This window comes from Panulirus ornatus, chromosome 57, assembly GCF_036320965.1.
Source record: "Panulirus ornatus isolate Po-2019 chromosome 57, ASM3632096v1, whole genome shotgun sequence".
In the NCBI taxonomy this organism is placed as follows: Eukaryota; Metazoa; Arthropoda; class Malacostraca; order Decapoda; family Palinuridae; genus Panulirus; species Panulirus ornatus.
In genome coordinates, this window is record NC_092280.1 from 20,950,431 (window position 1) to 20,967,493 (window position 17,063).

A 17,063-nucleotide genomic window follows, 5' to 3' on the forward strand; every position below is an offset into this window, starting at 1 on the left:
ACATTTCTCATGACTGCTGCTTTCTTTTGAATGTTTACCAGTTACTTGCTCTCTTTTCCTGCAGATAACATATATACATCTCTCCTCTCTCACACTAGCAACTTGACTTCTTATCTCTCCACTCACTACTCTTTCTCATTGCCCACATCCCCCCTTCTATATATCACACACTTTAGCCACTCATACAATCAATGTATCCCTAAATACCTTCCCTTCCTCAACCACCTCCAAAGTTTCATTTACTCTTACCTTTAGCTATTCTTCTCCCTTTAACACTGCTAAGTTTGGATGCTAGTACCGCTCCGGGTTGCAGCTGTTTAGAACCTAATGCAGTACCTATTTGTAAATGGAACATTAAAACATCAGCTGTGCTATCATTGTGGGAATTGGATTGAGAAGTGAATTTGATTACACTTCAGACCATAATCATGAGAGCCTTTATTTATTATTACCTCTTTGGCTTATTTAAAAGTAGCATATTGTTGTTAATCTCTAGTTACCATAATGATGAATGCTTCCCCTCTTCACATTCATTTTTAACGGTTGGTCATAAGTAGGAAAACTTAAATCACTTTTTTTCCCCCCATCAGGAATCTTGTGTTTTAGCAACAGGTGTTACAGTATGAGTGGGAAGTTTTGAGGAAAGCTGTCAGATTTTGTGAAATTCACCTTTTCCTTTCCTTTTTCATGCAACAGTCTTCATGTTAACTTTTAGAGTCTTAAGTGGTAAAATTTGATATGATATCAGCATCAATTTTATGACTATAACATTTTTTGCAGGGATGTAGAGTCATATGAGGAAGAACAAAAGTACAGTCGAGAGAGGAATCCAGAGCTGTGGGATGTTATGTTCCACAGCAGAAATGGGGATATTCTAGGGGCCCACAAGTGCATCCTTAGTGCAAGGCTGGAATATTTTCATTGCATGTTTGGGGCCAGTTGGATGGAGGTACAGTTTATTTTCAAGTAGCATGTTTCTTGCTTAATTTTCTTTATCTTATGTGTTGTTTTGATTCAGGTACAATATTTCCAACTTACTCATTCATTTGGCTTTATGTACAGTCTTTTCCAGCTATCATCTTTCATGGCACAGCTCGCTCTTCTCTATAAATGCTCCCATCTCGCATACATGCTCCATTATGCTGTCTATACTTCTTCTCTTGCTACCCTTTGGTATACATATTCTGTCACTAGGATTCTGCCTAATCTTGAATTGGTAGTTCACCAATATAAGGTAGAGGAAGAAATATTTTTCTATCCTTGCTATAATTACCTGTTTATAATTGCCTGTTTTTTTATGTATGGAAAGGGAGTGTTACATACATGAGACCCTATCCGTTGGACATTTTTAATATCATGCAACCTTTTAAACTTTCTTTGTTGTCTGCATTGACCATGCCCTTTTAGTTCATTCCATTCATCCACCACTTGCACTAGGTGTTACCAGACTCCACCTGCTCAAGGTTACCTCTGAAGTGAAAAGTCGCCTTTGGCGAGACTTTATCATTAGGAGTACTGTCTTAGTCAAAGAACTTCTTACTCCAAAGGAGTCTGCATTTCTCTGCTGCCAGAAGCCTTTTGAAAGAGGTTTTGGGCAACACCAGGATTCTAATAGAAATTGGTCCAGGGGTAATAATGAAGAGATAAGGTAACCAGTCATACTATAGAAGTACTTCTGTGCAGTTTTTTAGATTAGTTTTTTTGCTTAATTTTTCACATTATGTCCTATAATTGTTTTATCCCTGCATTTGAAGAACTGTTCATTGTCTTTGTCATCAATCTGGTTCCAAAACTTAAAAGTTTTGATTAGCTCAGTACTCAAGATTGTGATTAGGTCAATCCTCACTTTTCTCTCCCGTGTGGGCAGATTTAGGCTTCCAGCTTTTCTTAGTTATTCAGCATTCTTAATTCTGGTGTCATCTTTGTAACCCTTTTGTGGACCTTCTCTATTAGCTCTTTTTTCTTATTTAGGTGCAGTGACCAAACCAAAGAAGCATATTCTAATTTTGGCTTTATGTAGGACATAACAGCTAGCTAAATATGTTTTCCTTATATGTGAATGCTATACTGATATTTGCTGGCAGACACTTTATCTCCTTTTACTAGTCTTCTAATATGGGACTAAACCAACTCGTTAGGGATGATGGCAACTCTCCAATCCCTCTCGCATACTTATTACCTGCAGCTCATTTGCTGCTCTGTCATTCTTTCATTGTGGCCTATCCTCACTACTTTACACTTACTCTGGTTGAATCTCATCAGTCATGTATCGGACAGACTTTGCAGTCTGTGTTGGTACCCTTGTAAGTTGATTCAATCCTCACTTCTTGCTCTGTTCATATCCATACATATAGACACATGGGTTAAGTTTACATCCATTGTTAAGATATTTGTTGGTAAATACTTTAACATCCTAACAAAATAGGCTGCTCATACCCACATTTTATTTTCCTGGAGTTGAACTCCATAACTGAGGCTTATGTATGTTTTTATTTACAGCTGCTAAGCTGTCATTCCTATAATCATTCCTTCAAAATTTTCAGTAACTTTTCTTTTGTATTTTGTACTCTATGCATCCTTTCCTTTACCTTATGTACTTCCTGCATTGTTACAATTATCCATGTAGATCTAGAGACATATAGATCTAGGGAAAGCATATGATTAAGTTGATAGAGATGCTCTGTGGAAGGTGTTGCACATACATGGTGTTAGAGGAAAGCTGCTAAAAGTCAGTGAAGAGTTTTGTACGGAGAGTAAAGCATGAATGTGAGTAGGTAGAAAGGAGGGTAAGTGGTTAAAGGTAAAGATGGGTCTGTGTAAGAGATGTGTGATGCTGCCATGGCTATTTGATTTGTTTATTGATGGGGTAGTGAGGAAGGTGCTGTCAGTGGATTGAATCAAGGCATGTGAAGCGTCCGGGGTAAACCATGGAAAGCTGTGTAGGTATGTATATTTGCGTGTGTGGACGTGTGTATGTACATGTGTATGGGGGGGGTTGGGCCATTTCTTTCGTCTGTTTCCTTGCGCTACCTCGCAAACGCGGGAGACAGCGACAAAGTATAAGTATAAAAAGTGAGGAAGGTGAATGCACAGGTCATAGAGAAAGGAACAGGTATGCAATCTGTTGGGGTGGAGGGGCCTGGCAAGTGAGTCATTTCTTGTTTGCTGATGACGTGGTGCTAGTGCCTGATCAAGTGAGAAACTGCAGTAGCTAGTGTCTTGAGTTTGAGAAAGTATGTGAAAGGAGAAAGTTGAGAATGAGTGAATAAAAGCAATGTTGTTAGGTTTAGCTGTGAAGAGAGAACTTGGAGGGATATGGCAGGGAATGAAGCTTAGGGATCTGAAATGAGATAGGATGGATGAGGGAGCAAACGTCCTGGGCTTATTGAGAAATGTGTGAAGAAATAGCTCAGCATCTTTAAGGGCAAAGTTAGGTATATTTGATGTTATAGTTCCTTTGGTTTTGTATGGATATGAAGCATGGGCATTAGGCAAAAATTATAGAGATGAGGATGTATATGTAGGAACTGAGATATTTGTTGGTGCACATCATTTTTTGTTATATGCAGTTTGACTGCCTTAGTTTTGGATGCATTTTGTAAAACAGTCACATGCTTCTGTAGGAAAATTCATATGCTAGGAAGGAAGGATTGCAGTGCTGTAGATATGCACAGAGCATTCCTTTTATAATTCAGTATACTATTTCATGTAGATAGTTCCCAACCACCAGAATAATAATAATCTCGGTTATTGGACTCTTCCTGCTTGTGGTTACACTGCAAGTAAAAATTCACCTTTGATGAAGCTGTATTATCATTTGTTAATGAAAGGAAGTGGAGTCTTTCCAAGGACCTTCTCACTTCAGATAAATCTGTCATTTATCTGCTACAGGAAGTATGAAAGCCTTGCTGCTTCAGAGAAAGGGGTCCTGGGGTTATATGATGATATAATGATGATAATACAGTCAACATCTTTTTGTAAGTCATCTCAGGCTCTTCAGTCTCCTCATTTAGGCTGGAATTTGTCTTAAGATGAGTCTTTTGTTTTGGATTCATTGGCGAAGGTCTTTGTTTGCTTGCTTTATTCTCTCTGCCATCCAATTCTAGTTATGGTCTTCTTTCCATATAATGAGGTTCTTTGAAATCATATTAACAATTTTGAAAGAAGTACTGTGAAGTACAAGACCGACTGCTTTCTTTCAGTGATCTTTTTATGCCATACAAAGGAAATCTTACCTTTGTCTGTTCTTCCTTTATGTAGGCTGTCACCTTGAATGATATAAATCTGATTATTAGAGACATTGACACCCATCAACTGGCTGATGCTTACTGTTAGATAACTCTTGTGTTTGTGTGTCTAGATACCTCAGTCTCTCTAGGTACTGCTTTCATTACTTGCCTCTCCCTTTTGCACCAGTTTACTTGTGTGAAGTGAGTTTGCAAATGAATGAGCATTATTCACACTTCATTTTTATGATGACAGAGACACACTTGGGTGTACATTAAGATGTGGTAATATCAGAGAGTTAAGTAACAGTCTTTTATGGTGTTTAGTTCAGGGTTTTAAGCTTAGATTTCTTAAGCATATAGACATGATTTGGGATGCATGTAAAGATAAAACTGATTTATTTTTCAGGCTTCTGCATCAGAATCACTTAGTATGCCCTTGCCAACTAGCATCCTTGTCATTATCCTTGACTACTTGTATGAAGATGATTCACCAGAATTACATCATTGTCGAGATGCAGAATTTGTGTGCAATGTTATGAGAGCTGCAGATCAGTTTTTGATCACACGATTACGGGAAGTTTGTGAGAATGTCTTAAGTGGCTTGGTGACACTAAAGAATGCTGCAGAATTACTGGAGTTTGCAGCAAGCTACAATGCATTTAATTTAAAGACAACTGTAATGCAATACATCTGCCTGAATTTGGCTGTTATGTTGGAGAATGGGTAAGTGATCATGTTTTACTTCAGTTTTACTTTTTGTGTGTCCGTGCATAACTAAGATTTTATCAAAGTTGTAGATTCAGTTGAACTTAAAGAGTAGGTGAACATACATGTATACTATATAAGTAAAAAAGTGTCTGTCTTTTTGTGATGCATGTATTTTCTGCACGTTGATTAACTGTCTTGTACAAAACCTTTTTGACATTCTTTGATCCCAAATTTTTCCACATGCTCATTCATGCTGATATCCTAATGTTATCTAATGTCTGGCCTCAATATCTCTTTCACATTATTAGTTCGTTTCTAAGAAGTAAAGAATGCATGCACATTTTCATACCTTAGCAGATGTAAAGTAATAAGGAAGGGACAAAATGAAAGAAGACTTTAGTATTTTTATTATCTAGCAGGAAATAAGCTTCAGAATTCTGTGTGTGAGAAGGATTAGGGAACTGACATAATTTTTAACGTTGCCAGAGTCCCATGTAAGTAGAATATTTAAGTAGTAAACATAAACTGTCTGCTGGTAAATATCAGATTAGCTTTCAATGATATGGATAAGGCAATATTTAGCAAGCTCTTCATATCCTATAAAATGCCAAGAAAAATATGCTTTTCATGTTTGGTCACTTCTAAATAAGCACAAATAGAATTGAGGTCGAGCAAAGGGTAACAAAGATGGTACCTAAACTGAGAGAGCTTAGACACAGGGAAAAGGCTAGAAGCCTTGGATTTGTTCTCATTGGAAGAATAAAGAGTAAGGTGTGACTTGATCGCAATTGTCCATTTTTAAAACATTGAAATGGATAGTGAATACTTTTTGAGAGATAAAAGGATAGAACATCCAAAGAACACACGTAAACAACACATACATGCAGTTTATTGCAGCCATTATGACCTCACATATCTCTACCACCCTTTCAGATACCACCCAGTTCCATCCAGAATCAATGCCATTATATATCACTAGGTTATCCTTTCTGCCCTTCAAAATTTTCAGTTTTCAAGTTTGAAAAATATTTTTTGAATTTCATTTCAAAGATATTCTTTTTCTTGTTACTTTTGCTGTAATAATATGGAGATGTTTAGCACAACATGCTAAAGAGTGCAAGCTAAGACCTGAGTGTCAATTGAGTTGCTGCTGTGCATATTTTATCATGTATTTTACTCTGAAATATTGATAATGGAATATTAATTTATATTATATAAGATCCTTCTGGCTATAATCTGTGTGATTTTTTATTTTTTCATAACAGTTAAAGTATAAAAGTTTATAGAATTACCCACTGCACCAGTCAGAGGCAGTTATCACAGTCATTGAGGTACTGACAACTTTGCCTCCACTTCTGCTAGAAAACTTTGTGTCTCATCTTGGTCAGTTTTTGATATTGAAAGAGTCAGTGTCCATGAAATGTGTTCATAAAATCACTTTCCACATGATCCAGAAATAGATCATCATCGTCAAAAATATCTGGGTCATCTTTTGCCAGGTCCTTTAAATCTAGCTAACAGCTGATGTCATTGACATGGCAGGTGGATAACTGACTATGGGGAGAAATTATTGTGCACAGCCTCCTCAGCTATCACCCAGGCTCACTGCATGTCCCTGAAAGTGAGGTGCGAAATTCATTGTGTAAATATCTATCTGGAGGAAGTTCTTTGCTCATGTAAATGTCCATCTGAACGCATTAAGGGGTTACACAACACATTAGTCTTTATAATACCTATTCCCTCCTCCACCATCCACAACTAGTGCAACAGAGACATTCATAAGCATGATTTACCGTACTTTAAAGTCTCACCAACACCTATCTTAAAACACCCCCTCCCAAGATAAACTCTTCTGAATGCAAACTGACCAAAAAGACATTCCCTGCTTTTTTTTTTCTTTCTTTTTTTTTTTTGCTAGATCTGTCCACAACCCAATACCAAAGGCTTCAAAACATAGAACATTAAAAAAAAATCCATGGTAATGCTTATTCCAAATCTTCAGTCTCTTCTTGAATTCCTTTGGACCATCTACTTAGCATGGCAGATTAAGTGATTTGTGATTTTCTAAGTGGAATCCTGTTGTTACAATAATAAAACGACTTACCAGTTAGTCCAAATATAACCGGGTATTTCCTGCAGCCTCAGAAAAGTATGGAAGCTCCATAACTGAAAGTATCCATTAATGTGAAGGGTTTTTCCTCAGCACTAAAACTGGAAGCATTATGGAAGCAAGTTGTAAATTGGTAGGCTTCCAAATTTTATCTTTGAGTATCCTTTGGAAAAATCCTGACAGTTTTGCTGTCCCTGATGAATATATTAGAGGATATTTTGTTTCAGTTGTAAGTCTTCAATGCAAAAATTTTGAAAATTTTTTGGTTTTAAATGAAGAAGACATATACCTTTCATGTTCAAGCGTTTAGAGATTTTGAGAAGGTAAAACATACTTTAACTTATGTGACTAGTGCCTTTAAAAGGGAGTACTGAAACATTTTTTTATACATGTAGATAACATGGTGGGGTTCATTTTAGAGCATATGGCAGATGAGGTTGGTAAAACAGTTTCATGAAAGCAAGGCTGAGGGTAAAAGACATTCTATGCAAAATTGTGTACTTGTAAAGTTTGTGAACTTTTGAAGACATGTGCATGGAAGCCTATTACATGATTAGCATGTTAGACTTGTCTGATGTACATGAGAGTATAAAGAGGTCATGTGCACTGTATCTTTCCCATGTAAGTCGGGTGGTAGTTAAAAATATGATAGTATGGCTTGGTGCTTTGTTATGAAATTAGATATTTTTTCATTTTTAGGTGAAATCTCATTTTCTTGAATGGGATTTTTTTATTGTAAAAGTGTGTGAATTTTAGTTGGAATGAAAAAATAACAGTATACCTGCTGGAATGATTTTTTGTAGACGAAATTGCAGAAATTCACGGTAATTGTTTGAAAACTTTGGCTGTTGCAGCTCTATAGTTTGGTTATAGCTCATTGGTTGTAATTGGGATAGTAAGGTTTGCATTATTACACTCTTAAGAATACATACTCCAGATTTTATGTGAAGGCAGTATAGTATGGTAAATTGTTGAAAATGTTAAATATTCAAACTTATGGATATGGGTCTATGTCCTTTGATTAAATCATTTTACAAAACGTTTTTGCTCAGGTTATTTGTTTATGAATTATTTATTCAGTGATGTGTAGAATAGATTCTTTCCCCAGGTCTCTGCTCTGTGTTAGCAACAGTGAATTATTAGAGGAACTAAGTGATTACTACAGGGGGTTCATACCCCGCATGTCATGCCGGATGATGACCCCACACGACCAGCCTCCATATTCAGATGAATTAGAACAGTTGCTGAAGGCAAAGCCATTTTTCTTACCAGAATCTGAGGAAGATTGGGAAGATATTTCTGCTGTTAAAGGTGATCCAGATGGATGGCTTTGTTACAACTTTTTTCATTGATGTTTCTTTTTTTGAGAACTAATGTTAGCTTATTCTTAACCTGTCTCAGGTAAGATATTGTTGGCCACCATGAAGCAGGGAGTTAGACAGTCTAACTACATATATACCATCTTCAAATATTCATTTGCTTAAGTTCAATTCATTCCCTTATCATAGATTGATTAAAACAAGTAATACACTGGGTTCTTATAGAGATTCCACTGAGCTCATGGTCTGCATGCCATCTTGCAGCCTATTTAAAACATGTTTTGGAAAATGAAATAGCCTACTTGTCTGTAAATTTTTGAGAGGTAATGGAGAATGGTGGATCAAATTACTTTAAAGATGATTATATTCATCCATTTGATTCTCATGCTTGTTCACCATTTCCCATGTAGTGAGGTAATGCCAGGAATAGATGAAGAACAGCCCAGCCCCAAAGACCTTCCTGTGGTTTGCTCTGACCACTTAAAATGCCCTTATTCAGCCCATTAACAGCATGATGTCCCCTGTAGTTTTACATTAAAGACAGTTTTTCATGTCATGGGCAAAACTAATTGATGCTGGGCTCTTATTCACTTTGGGAAGGTCAGAATACTGTCAGAATAGAGGAAACCTTCAATGCTTAATTAAAAGCTCAGGTGTAGGAAAAGCATGTGAAGAGATGCCATGTTTGTTTATATTTGGTCCAGATGAATTTATGACAAATTATGAAACCATACAGTATTTGCTTTCTTATGTTACTAAAAAAGTTAAGTATTTTGATGTATGATTACCATAGGAAGTACCTATTTATTAATCTCTGAGTATTTCTAGACATATTTTCTTACATTTAGTATATTATGCTGCTCATTTTGTTACCTGAATATACTAAAGATTTCTTTCACTTGGCAAAATAAGGAGCTTCATTGAGAAGGTCACATTAGTTTATCCAGTTTCATGTTAAGACTGATGGGTTTTCCATGTAACTGGCAAAACTACTAGATGCTGAGCACTTGCTCAAGTGTGAACGAGTGTCTTCAGTATGTAGCTAAAAACTTCTGGTGAGGAAAAGTTTGTGAGAAGATGCCATGTTATTCATTTTCATTAAATCTGAACACAATGTAGTATGAGTAAAAGGGTTGGTGTACAAGGAAGACCACCCATGACATGGAGAAATAGAGTGGAAGAATACTGGGAGGAGAGAAAAGGGGGAAGAATGTGTGGAATGGCCATGTGAGGGAGATGTGTAAGGGCAGGGATAAGTGGAGACTATTTTGCATTAGCCTTCCTCTGGAGGGAACAGGCACGAGAAATATAGATAGATTAGATGGAATGAACAATAAATGCAAAATCTATAGCATTTGCATTCATATGTACTTCAAAAACTTGAGCATTATGGTGAATACTTAAAGTAGAAAGTACCTTTTATTAATCTCTAGATATTTTTAGACATGTTTTTTAACATACAGTACAGTAAACTGTTCTGTGTGCTCCTTGGATACATTAGAAATTATTACCATGTGGCAAAATAAAGCACACTATTATTATGACCTCAGCAACTATCAGATCACTTAAGTACATTCAGTTTTTACAGTAAGACATGGCTTTTCCATATTAGTTGGGTCATAGTTGCTAGTCTCCTACTCATTTTGGGAGTGTCACAATATGGTTCTGTAAGACTGATAGTTTTTCGTATCAGTAGGTAATGTAATAGTTGCTAGTATCTTACTCAATTTGGGAGTATCCTAATATGGTATTAAATAAGAAATCTACCATTAGTTAAAAACTCAATAGGTGTAAGGAGATGCCATCTTCTTTGTATTTATTCTGGATGTGTGGACAGACAAATGTTATGCATATGCTAAAGCATTTGCACTTGTAACTTAAAAAGTTTAGCATTTTAGTATATTTTTTTACAATAGAAGGTACCTGTCCATCAGTACTGCACGATATATCTGTATATCTATATCTATGACGCCTCTTCCCATCAGAAACTCCCTCAACAAGGTGGCCACAGCAAAAGAATCTTCATAACTAGTGAACTCCAGTGCAGATTTTTAGCCTTTAGTGCTTCATCTTTAACAGGCTACTGGCAGAGGACAACTCTAGCACAGTGTTTTTAGAGGCTCCTACCTTACATGGCTACCTAATATTCCAGCTTATTTTTTCACTGAATGTTCCCATCTAATATTCCCACATACTACTTATGTCTATTCTTCCTACCCCTTTGCCAAAGTGCAAGGCTAGCATACCACACTCAGTGCAGGAAAAATCTAGAAATGAAGAATGAGTTGTGTGAGTTAAGTGTTGTGAAGACTTGTGTGTGACAAGGAGAGGTTGTATGTTTGTGGACAGAATGCTAGCAATCCACATGCAGGTGAGGCAGAAAGAAAAGACAGCTACCTTGGTTAGAGAAGTTCATCTGAACAACTACTGAAGTGCTGGCTTACTAAGCATCCATCACTCACCCTCCTTATACCCAGGTGGATAATATCAGTAATATACCTCCCTGATTGGTGGCTGCCTACCATGTACTACCTACCAGTACTGCATAGTGTTATAGAAATTTTTGGCATTGGTTGTATAACAGTGTGAGTTTCAGTGCAATCATTTATGACAGAAAATATGGCAACATTTTGCTCTGCGAATTGTGAGTTCAGTGAATCAAACAAACTGAGCTTGCATTACAGGAATTCCAGTGGTATCTAATTGCCTTATGCATAGGGAAGGAAATGGCTTGGGAAGGAGTATAGAATGTATCCCAGTTGATATTGTGCTGAAATGCATGTGGAGGTAATAGGTGCAATAAAATTTATCATTTTATAGGGGATAAACTGTTTTCTTCTGGAGGCATAGGCTCCGCTCGTAAGAAGAAACGTCAGCATCGCAACAGCCAAAGAGATATACGTTCTCGTAAAACATCAACCTCTTCAGCAGCATCTGCTAGTTCTTCTGACTGTGAGCCCTCAGATGATTTAAAAGAAGATTTCAGTTTGGATTTTGATGATCTAGAAGAACGAACCCCTCAAGAATATTCAGACAGCAAATCAAATGCAGAAACTTTTAATTCCACACTGGGATTAATAGTACACCCATCAGAGGTTAAGAAGTTTGTTCCCCAGATTCAGTTGATGCCTGGTTAGTGATAAAAAGTGTGAACCAGTTACAGCTTGATCTCTCATAATTACCTAGTTACAATATAAATGTTGAAACTGCTGCTCAATAATTGATTCAAAATTATTTTATGGTGTTATGGACAGTTTCCTTATTTATTCTGTATGTGGTCAGATTGTGGCTCATGGCAGAAAGTTTGTAAGAAGAAAGGAACATCTGGCCAGTTTACCATGACATCTGAAAAATTCTCAAGAAAGTCATCAGTTCAAGAAAATGTCATATCAGATATTGCTCTCAATCACGTTTCCTCCTACAAGGTCAATTCTCATGACTTGGAGACACAGGAAAGGTATTTGAATAGTCTGCATAGTATGATATCAGAGGTGTTTTCTTCCAGGAGTATGAGCTGCAAATGTATGCCACATGACTATCAAAAATGTCACATAACTTAGAGTAGCTTGCTTTAGACCTGTTTGATGTATGAAATCCCATAAGGGGTTATGTAGTCTTAAAGAATGTTTTTGTACTATGTTAGTTTGTCCCATTCCTTTAAGTTATACTCACTGCTGTTATATGTGGGGTCCCAGCAGTTATTGATAAAATGTGTTAGAAAGGGATTGTTACAAATCGCATTCCATATTTAGAGTCCAAGCAATCATTGGTAAAACGCATCACATTGTTATTTATGGGAACATATTAAACTTACAAATTAGATTACACACACTGGAGAGTGAGAAGATAATTTTGGGTATTAAGAAAAGTATGTTTGAGAGAGCTGAAGTGTGCTGAAATAGTTTGGACATATTGAGAGGATGAGTGAGGAAAAGATGAACAAGAGATTATACATATCAAAAGCTGCAGGGGCTGTAGTAATGTTATCCATAAAAGTGGAAAATTGAAACCCCATGTATATAAATCAGTACAAGTGGTATTTTTGTGGTAGTGCATAGTTTTGATCTTAAAACTTAATTAGGTAAGTTGTACACATCTGTTTTCTTATATATTTTCATGTTTCCTTTGTTCTTGGCAGGATTTCATTACCCAACTTCCCAAGTCTACAGGATTCCTTGTGTGTAGCACAGAAGGCAAATCAGTTGCCAAAAAAGAGGTAAGATTTGAATTGGGAGGTAGCTAATTTTAGCTTATTTAACTGCAGAGATTAGATTGATGAAGGAGAATAGAAAATTGTGTGACATTAGATAAATGAAAGGTTGTGTTTCAGAGATAGACTGAGGTTGAAGAACTTTATTTTCAAATGTTTGCTGTGTGATAGAATTATAAGGATGGTGGAGTAATAGATGAAAGGTGGATGACATTGTTGTTGTAGTGAAGACTGGAATTCCTCAGGCATCCATTAAACAAGGGCGGAAGATTGCTTATCCATGGTTAATGTAGTAGCAGAGCTTGAAGAGAAGCAAACAAATATTTATCCTTCAAATACCCATGATAATCAAAATAAGCACAGTTATTTGTAGATATTGTTTACTGTTTTTCTTGCATCTTTTCCCACTCTTTGTTTGCTAAACCAGCTTTTTTTTTCATACTCAATTTTTGACACACCCACACTTATGTGATAAATCAAAATAAGATTTTTGGTGCTTTGGCAAATGTTTCATGTTACCAGGAAACAAAAATTTACTAAATTTAAAGAGTGTCCTTTTGCAGTTATAGAGTGAACTATTTATTTATCATTATTTATCGTTATTATTATTTTTATTATTATTATTATTATTATTATTATTATTATTATTATTATTATTATAATAATAATATAATATATTATTAATTGCTGTTTCCCTCATCAGTGAGGTAATGCCAGGAAACAAAGAATTGCACATCCACTCATATACACATTTATGCATAAACAATCACATATGCACATATACATACATATACATATCAACATGTACGTACACCTTCACAGACATTATACATATATACACATGTACATATTCATACTTGCTTGCTTTCATCCATTCCTTTCACTATCCTGCCCCACAGGAAACAGCATAGCTAACCCCCACTTCAACAAGGTAGTGCCAGGAAATCAGACAAAAAAGCCACATTCGTTCACACTCAGTCTCTAGCTGTCATGTGTAATGCACCGAAACCACAGCTCCCTATCTACATCCAGGCCCCACAAACCTTTCCATGGTTTATCCCAGATGTTTCACATGCCTTGGCTCAGTCCATTGACGGCATGTCGACCCTGATGTACCACATTGTTCCAGTTCACTGTATTCCTTGCACACCTCTTACCCTCCTGTATATTCAGGCCCTGATCACTCAAAATCTTTTTCACTCCATCCTTCCACCTCCAATTTAGTCTCCTGCTTCTCCTTGTTCCCTTCCCTTCCTCTTGGTCAATCTTTCCTCTTTCTTTCTCTCCATATGTCTAAACTATTTCAACACACCCTCCTCTGCTCTCTCAACCACACTTTTTTATTTCCGTACATCTCTCTTACCCTTTCATTACTTATTCGATCAAACCACCTTACACTGCATATTGTCCTCAGACATTTAATTTTTCAACACACCCATCCTCCTCCACACACCGCTATCTATAGCCCATGCCTTGCAACTATATAGCATTGTTGGAACTACTATTCCTTCAAACATACCCATTTTTTGCTCCGAGATAACGTTCTCTCCTTCCACACATTCTTCATCGCTCCCAGAACCTTCCTCCCCTTCCCCACCCTGTGACTCACTTCCACTTCCATGATTCCATCTGCTGCTAAGTCCACTGCCAGATATTTAAAGCACTTCACTTCCTCCAGTTTTTCTTCATTCAAACTCGCATCCCAATTTACTTGTCTCTCAACCCCACTGAACTTAATAACCTTGCTCTTATTCAAATTTACTCTCAACTTTCTCCTTTCACACACTTTTACAAACTCAGTCACCAACTTATGCAGTTTCTCACTCAAACCAGCCACCAGTGCTGTATCATTGGTGAACAGTAATGGCCTCACTTCCCAGGCCCTCTTATCCCCAGCAGACTGCATACTCGCCCCTCTCTCCAAAACACTTACATTTACCTCCCTAACCACCCCATCTATAAACAAATTAAACAGCGATGGGGATATCACACTTCCTTTCAGCAAACCGACCTGCACTGGGAACTAATCACTCTCCTCTCTTCCTACTTGTATACATGCTTTATAACCTTGATAAAAACTTTTCACTGCTTCTAGCAGCTTACCTCCCATACCATATGCTCTTAAGAACTTCCACAAAGCATCTTGATCAACCCTATCATATGCCTTCTCCAGATCCATATATGCCACATACAAATCCATCTGTTTTTCTAAGTATTTCTCACACACATTCTTCAAAGCAAACACCTGATCCACACATTCTCTACCACTTATGAAACCACATCAGCAGATTTTAACACAAATTAAATAGGAAAACAGAAATAAAGAAGTAAAGAGAGATATTACAAGTAAGTTAATTGCAAATATTGTAAGTGGATGCTTGTAGCAGTATTTACCTGTTTAAGAAAGTAGTTACAGCAAATTTACTTTTTCATCAATGCAGCAAGATGGGTAAGTTGTCACAGAAACAGCATAAAAAATTGGCAGCTGAGGCTGCAGCAGTAGCAGAATCAGCCCCACTTGAGGTAACGGAGAAGCTAAGGCAGAGCTCTTCGAGGAATACCTCTGCTCCTGTTTGGGGTAAATGTTCCTTTTATTTACGTCCCTTTTATTTTATTTCCTTTTCTAAGTTTCTAGCATTTTATATTCACTAACGTCAGCATTGCACTGCATGATGGTTTATAATTCAGGATGGTTTCTGCTCTGTTACTGATTCTCTTAAATTATGATTTTGTTACTTGATGATATATTGTCTTCCTTGTTCATATTTGTTTATTGTGTGCATGTGTTTATTACCCTAACTTCAGTCCTATTGAATTGGGGTGCATCAGTTGTATACAGCCTCATAGCTCTTGTATACACATCATTGACAGGTCATGTTTGATGATAGCACCATGAACTCACTCACCACTGGACTGTTTTTTGAAAAATCACTTTACACACCCTTTTGAATCACCAGATGACACCAGTAAACTTCATAAGCCCTTTCAGCAACACATGCAGCAGATTTTGACTGCTTGCAGCCAACAATGATTTACCTGTCATTGAACATTTCACTCGGTGAATCTGTTTTCCTGTCTTGTTCTACCATCACCCCTGTGTACCCAGAACTATACTATTATAAAACTCCTTTGGGACTACTCTTCTACCAAGCATTTTGTATAGTCACACCATCTTAATAGGGTTTCATGTACAGGTACGCCACCGAATTTCCGGCATTTGATGGTTCGGCACCTCCTTTAGTCCGGACAAAATTACTTGAGGAAACTTGAAATTACCATGACCACCAGACTAGTTTACTGGGTGGCTACAGATGGCATTGTGTATAGGGCATGCTTATTTACATTCTTTACACCACTTGTTAGTGTTAATACTGCAATTCTGTGGGATTCTTAGCTTATTTTGCTTAAATTTAACCCTAGCTATGGCTTCTGAGACATACGAGTGTTAGTCGTGGTGTCAAATATAAACACCAGTCCATATCGATCCAAGATATAGTAGAACTATTGAAAAAATGGACCGTTGTGTTTTGGTGCGTATGCTGTGTGACATGTATAGTATTGGTTCATCAACTGTTTATGATATAAAGAAGCAAAGGGAGAAAATATTGAAATTCTATGGAGACAATGATTCCAAGAAGCAAATGACGATTAGAAAAACTATGAAGGTTGGTAAGAGTACTGAGCACGATTGATGGTTTAGACAGCGTCGAAGTGATGGAGTGGACTTGTCAGGTTGCATTATAGTGGACCAGGCTAAGTTGTTCCTTAAAGAACTTAAATTACAACATGAGCATGACTATAGTGAAGGATGGCTTCAAAGATTCAAGAAGCATCATGGAATTTCCATGAATAGAGCATGCAGAGAAAAGCAGTTCACAAACCATAAAGGAGCTGCCACATATGTGGATGAATTTGCAAAACTCGTAGCTGACGAGTACCTCAGTCCTGAGCAGGTGTATAATGTGTACGAAACTGCATTACTTTGGCAATGCACACCTAGGAAAAACACTAACAACAGAAGACAAAGAAGACCCCACAGTATTCAAACAGGGGCGTATCTATGGGAAATAGCACCTATGGCAAGCTCTGAAATTGCACCCGTCCAAACATATGACACCAATATTTTTTATTTTTATTATCTCTGCCAAGGAGATTATGTTTTTACCAGCGTTTGTTTGTTTTTCTGTGAGCAACTTTCAACAAAAGTTATGAACAAATTTTGATGAAATTTTCAGGGAAAGTCAGAAATTGCATAAGGACCAATAGCTTAGATTTGGGAGTGATCCGAATTGTCTGGATCCAGGACACCATTATGGAAATATAAATTTTTGTGAATAACTATTGAACTAATAATGATATCAATGTGATTCCAAGTGCCAAAAATATGTTTTCATGGTCAAGAAATCTTAATCTTTAAGATCCGAATCATTGTCTGGATCCAGGATGCCGTTACTCCACTGGCACCCCCCTTCAATTGGCACCCAGGG

At 37.0% G+C, this 17,063-nt stretch overlaps 1 protein-coding gene across 3 annotated transcripts in view; it reads left to right on the plus strand.

Annotated features, from left to right (window-relative positions):
* Positions 1-17,063, plus strand: part of LOC139766239 (inhibitor of Bruton tyrosine kinase) — a 53,290-nt gene that overhangs the window by 25,363 nt on the left and 10,864 nt on the right. For 2 of the 3 annotated variants that reach the window (XM_071694590.1, XM_071694589.1), the window contains 7 exons: positions 781-949; positions 4,636-4,952; positions 8,156-8,358; positions 11,187-11,498; positions 11,649-11,823; positions 12,505-12,582; positions 15,018-15,154. In XM_071694590.1, the coding sequence (XP_071550691.1) occupies positions 781-949; positions 4,636-4,952; positions 8,156-8,358; positions 11,187-11,498; positions 11,649-11,823; positions 12,505-12,582; positions 15,018-15,154 (1,391 nt within the window). The remainder of the gene's footprint in view (positions 1-780; positions 950-4,635; positions 4,953-8,155; positions 8,359-11,186; positions 11,499-11,648; positions 11,824-12,504; positions 12,583-15,017; positions 15,155-17,063) is intronic. The other variant, XR_011716824.1, reaches the window with a different exon arrangement.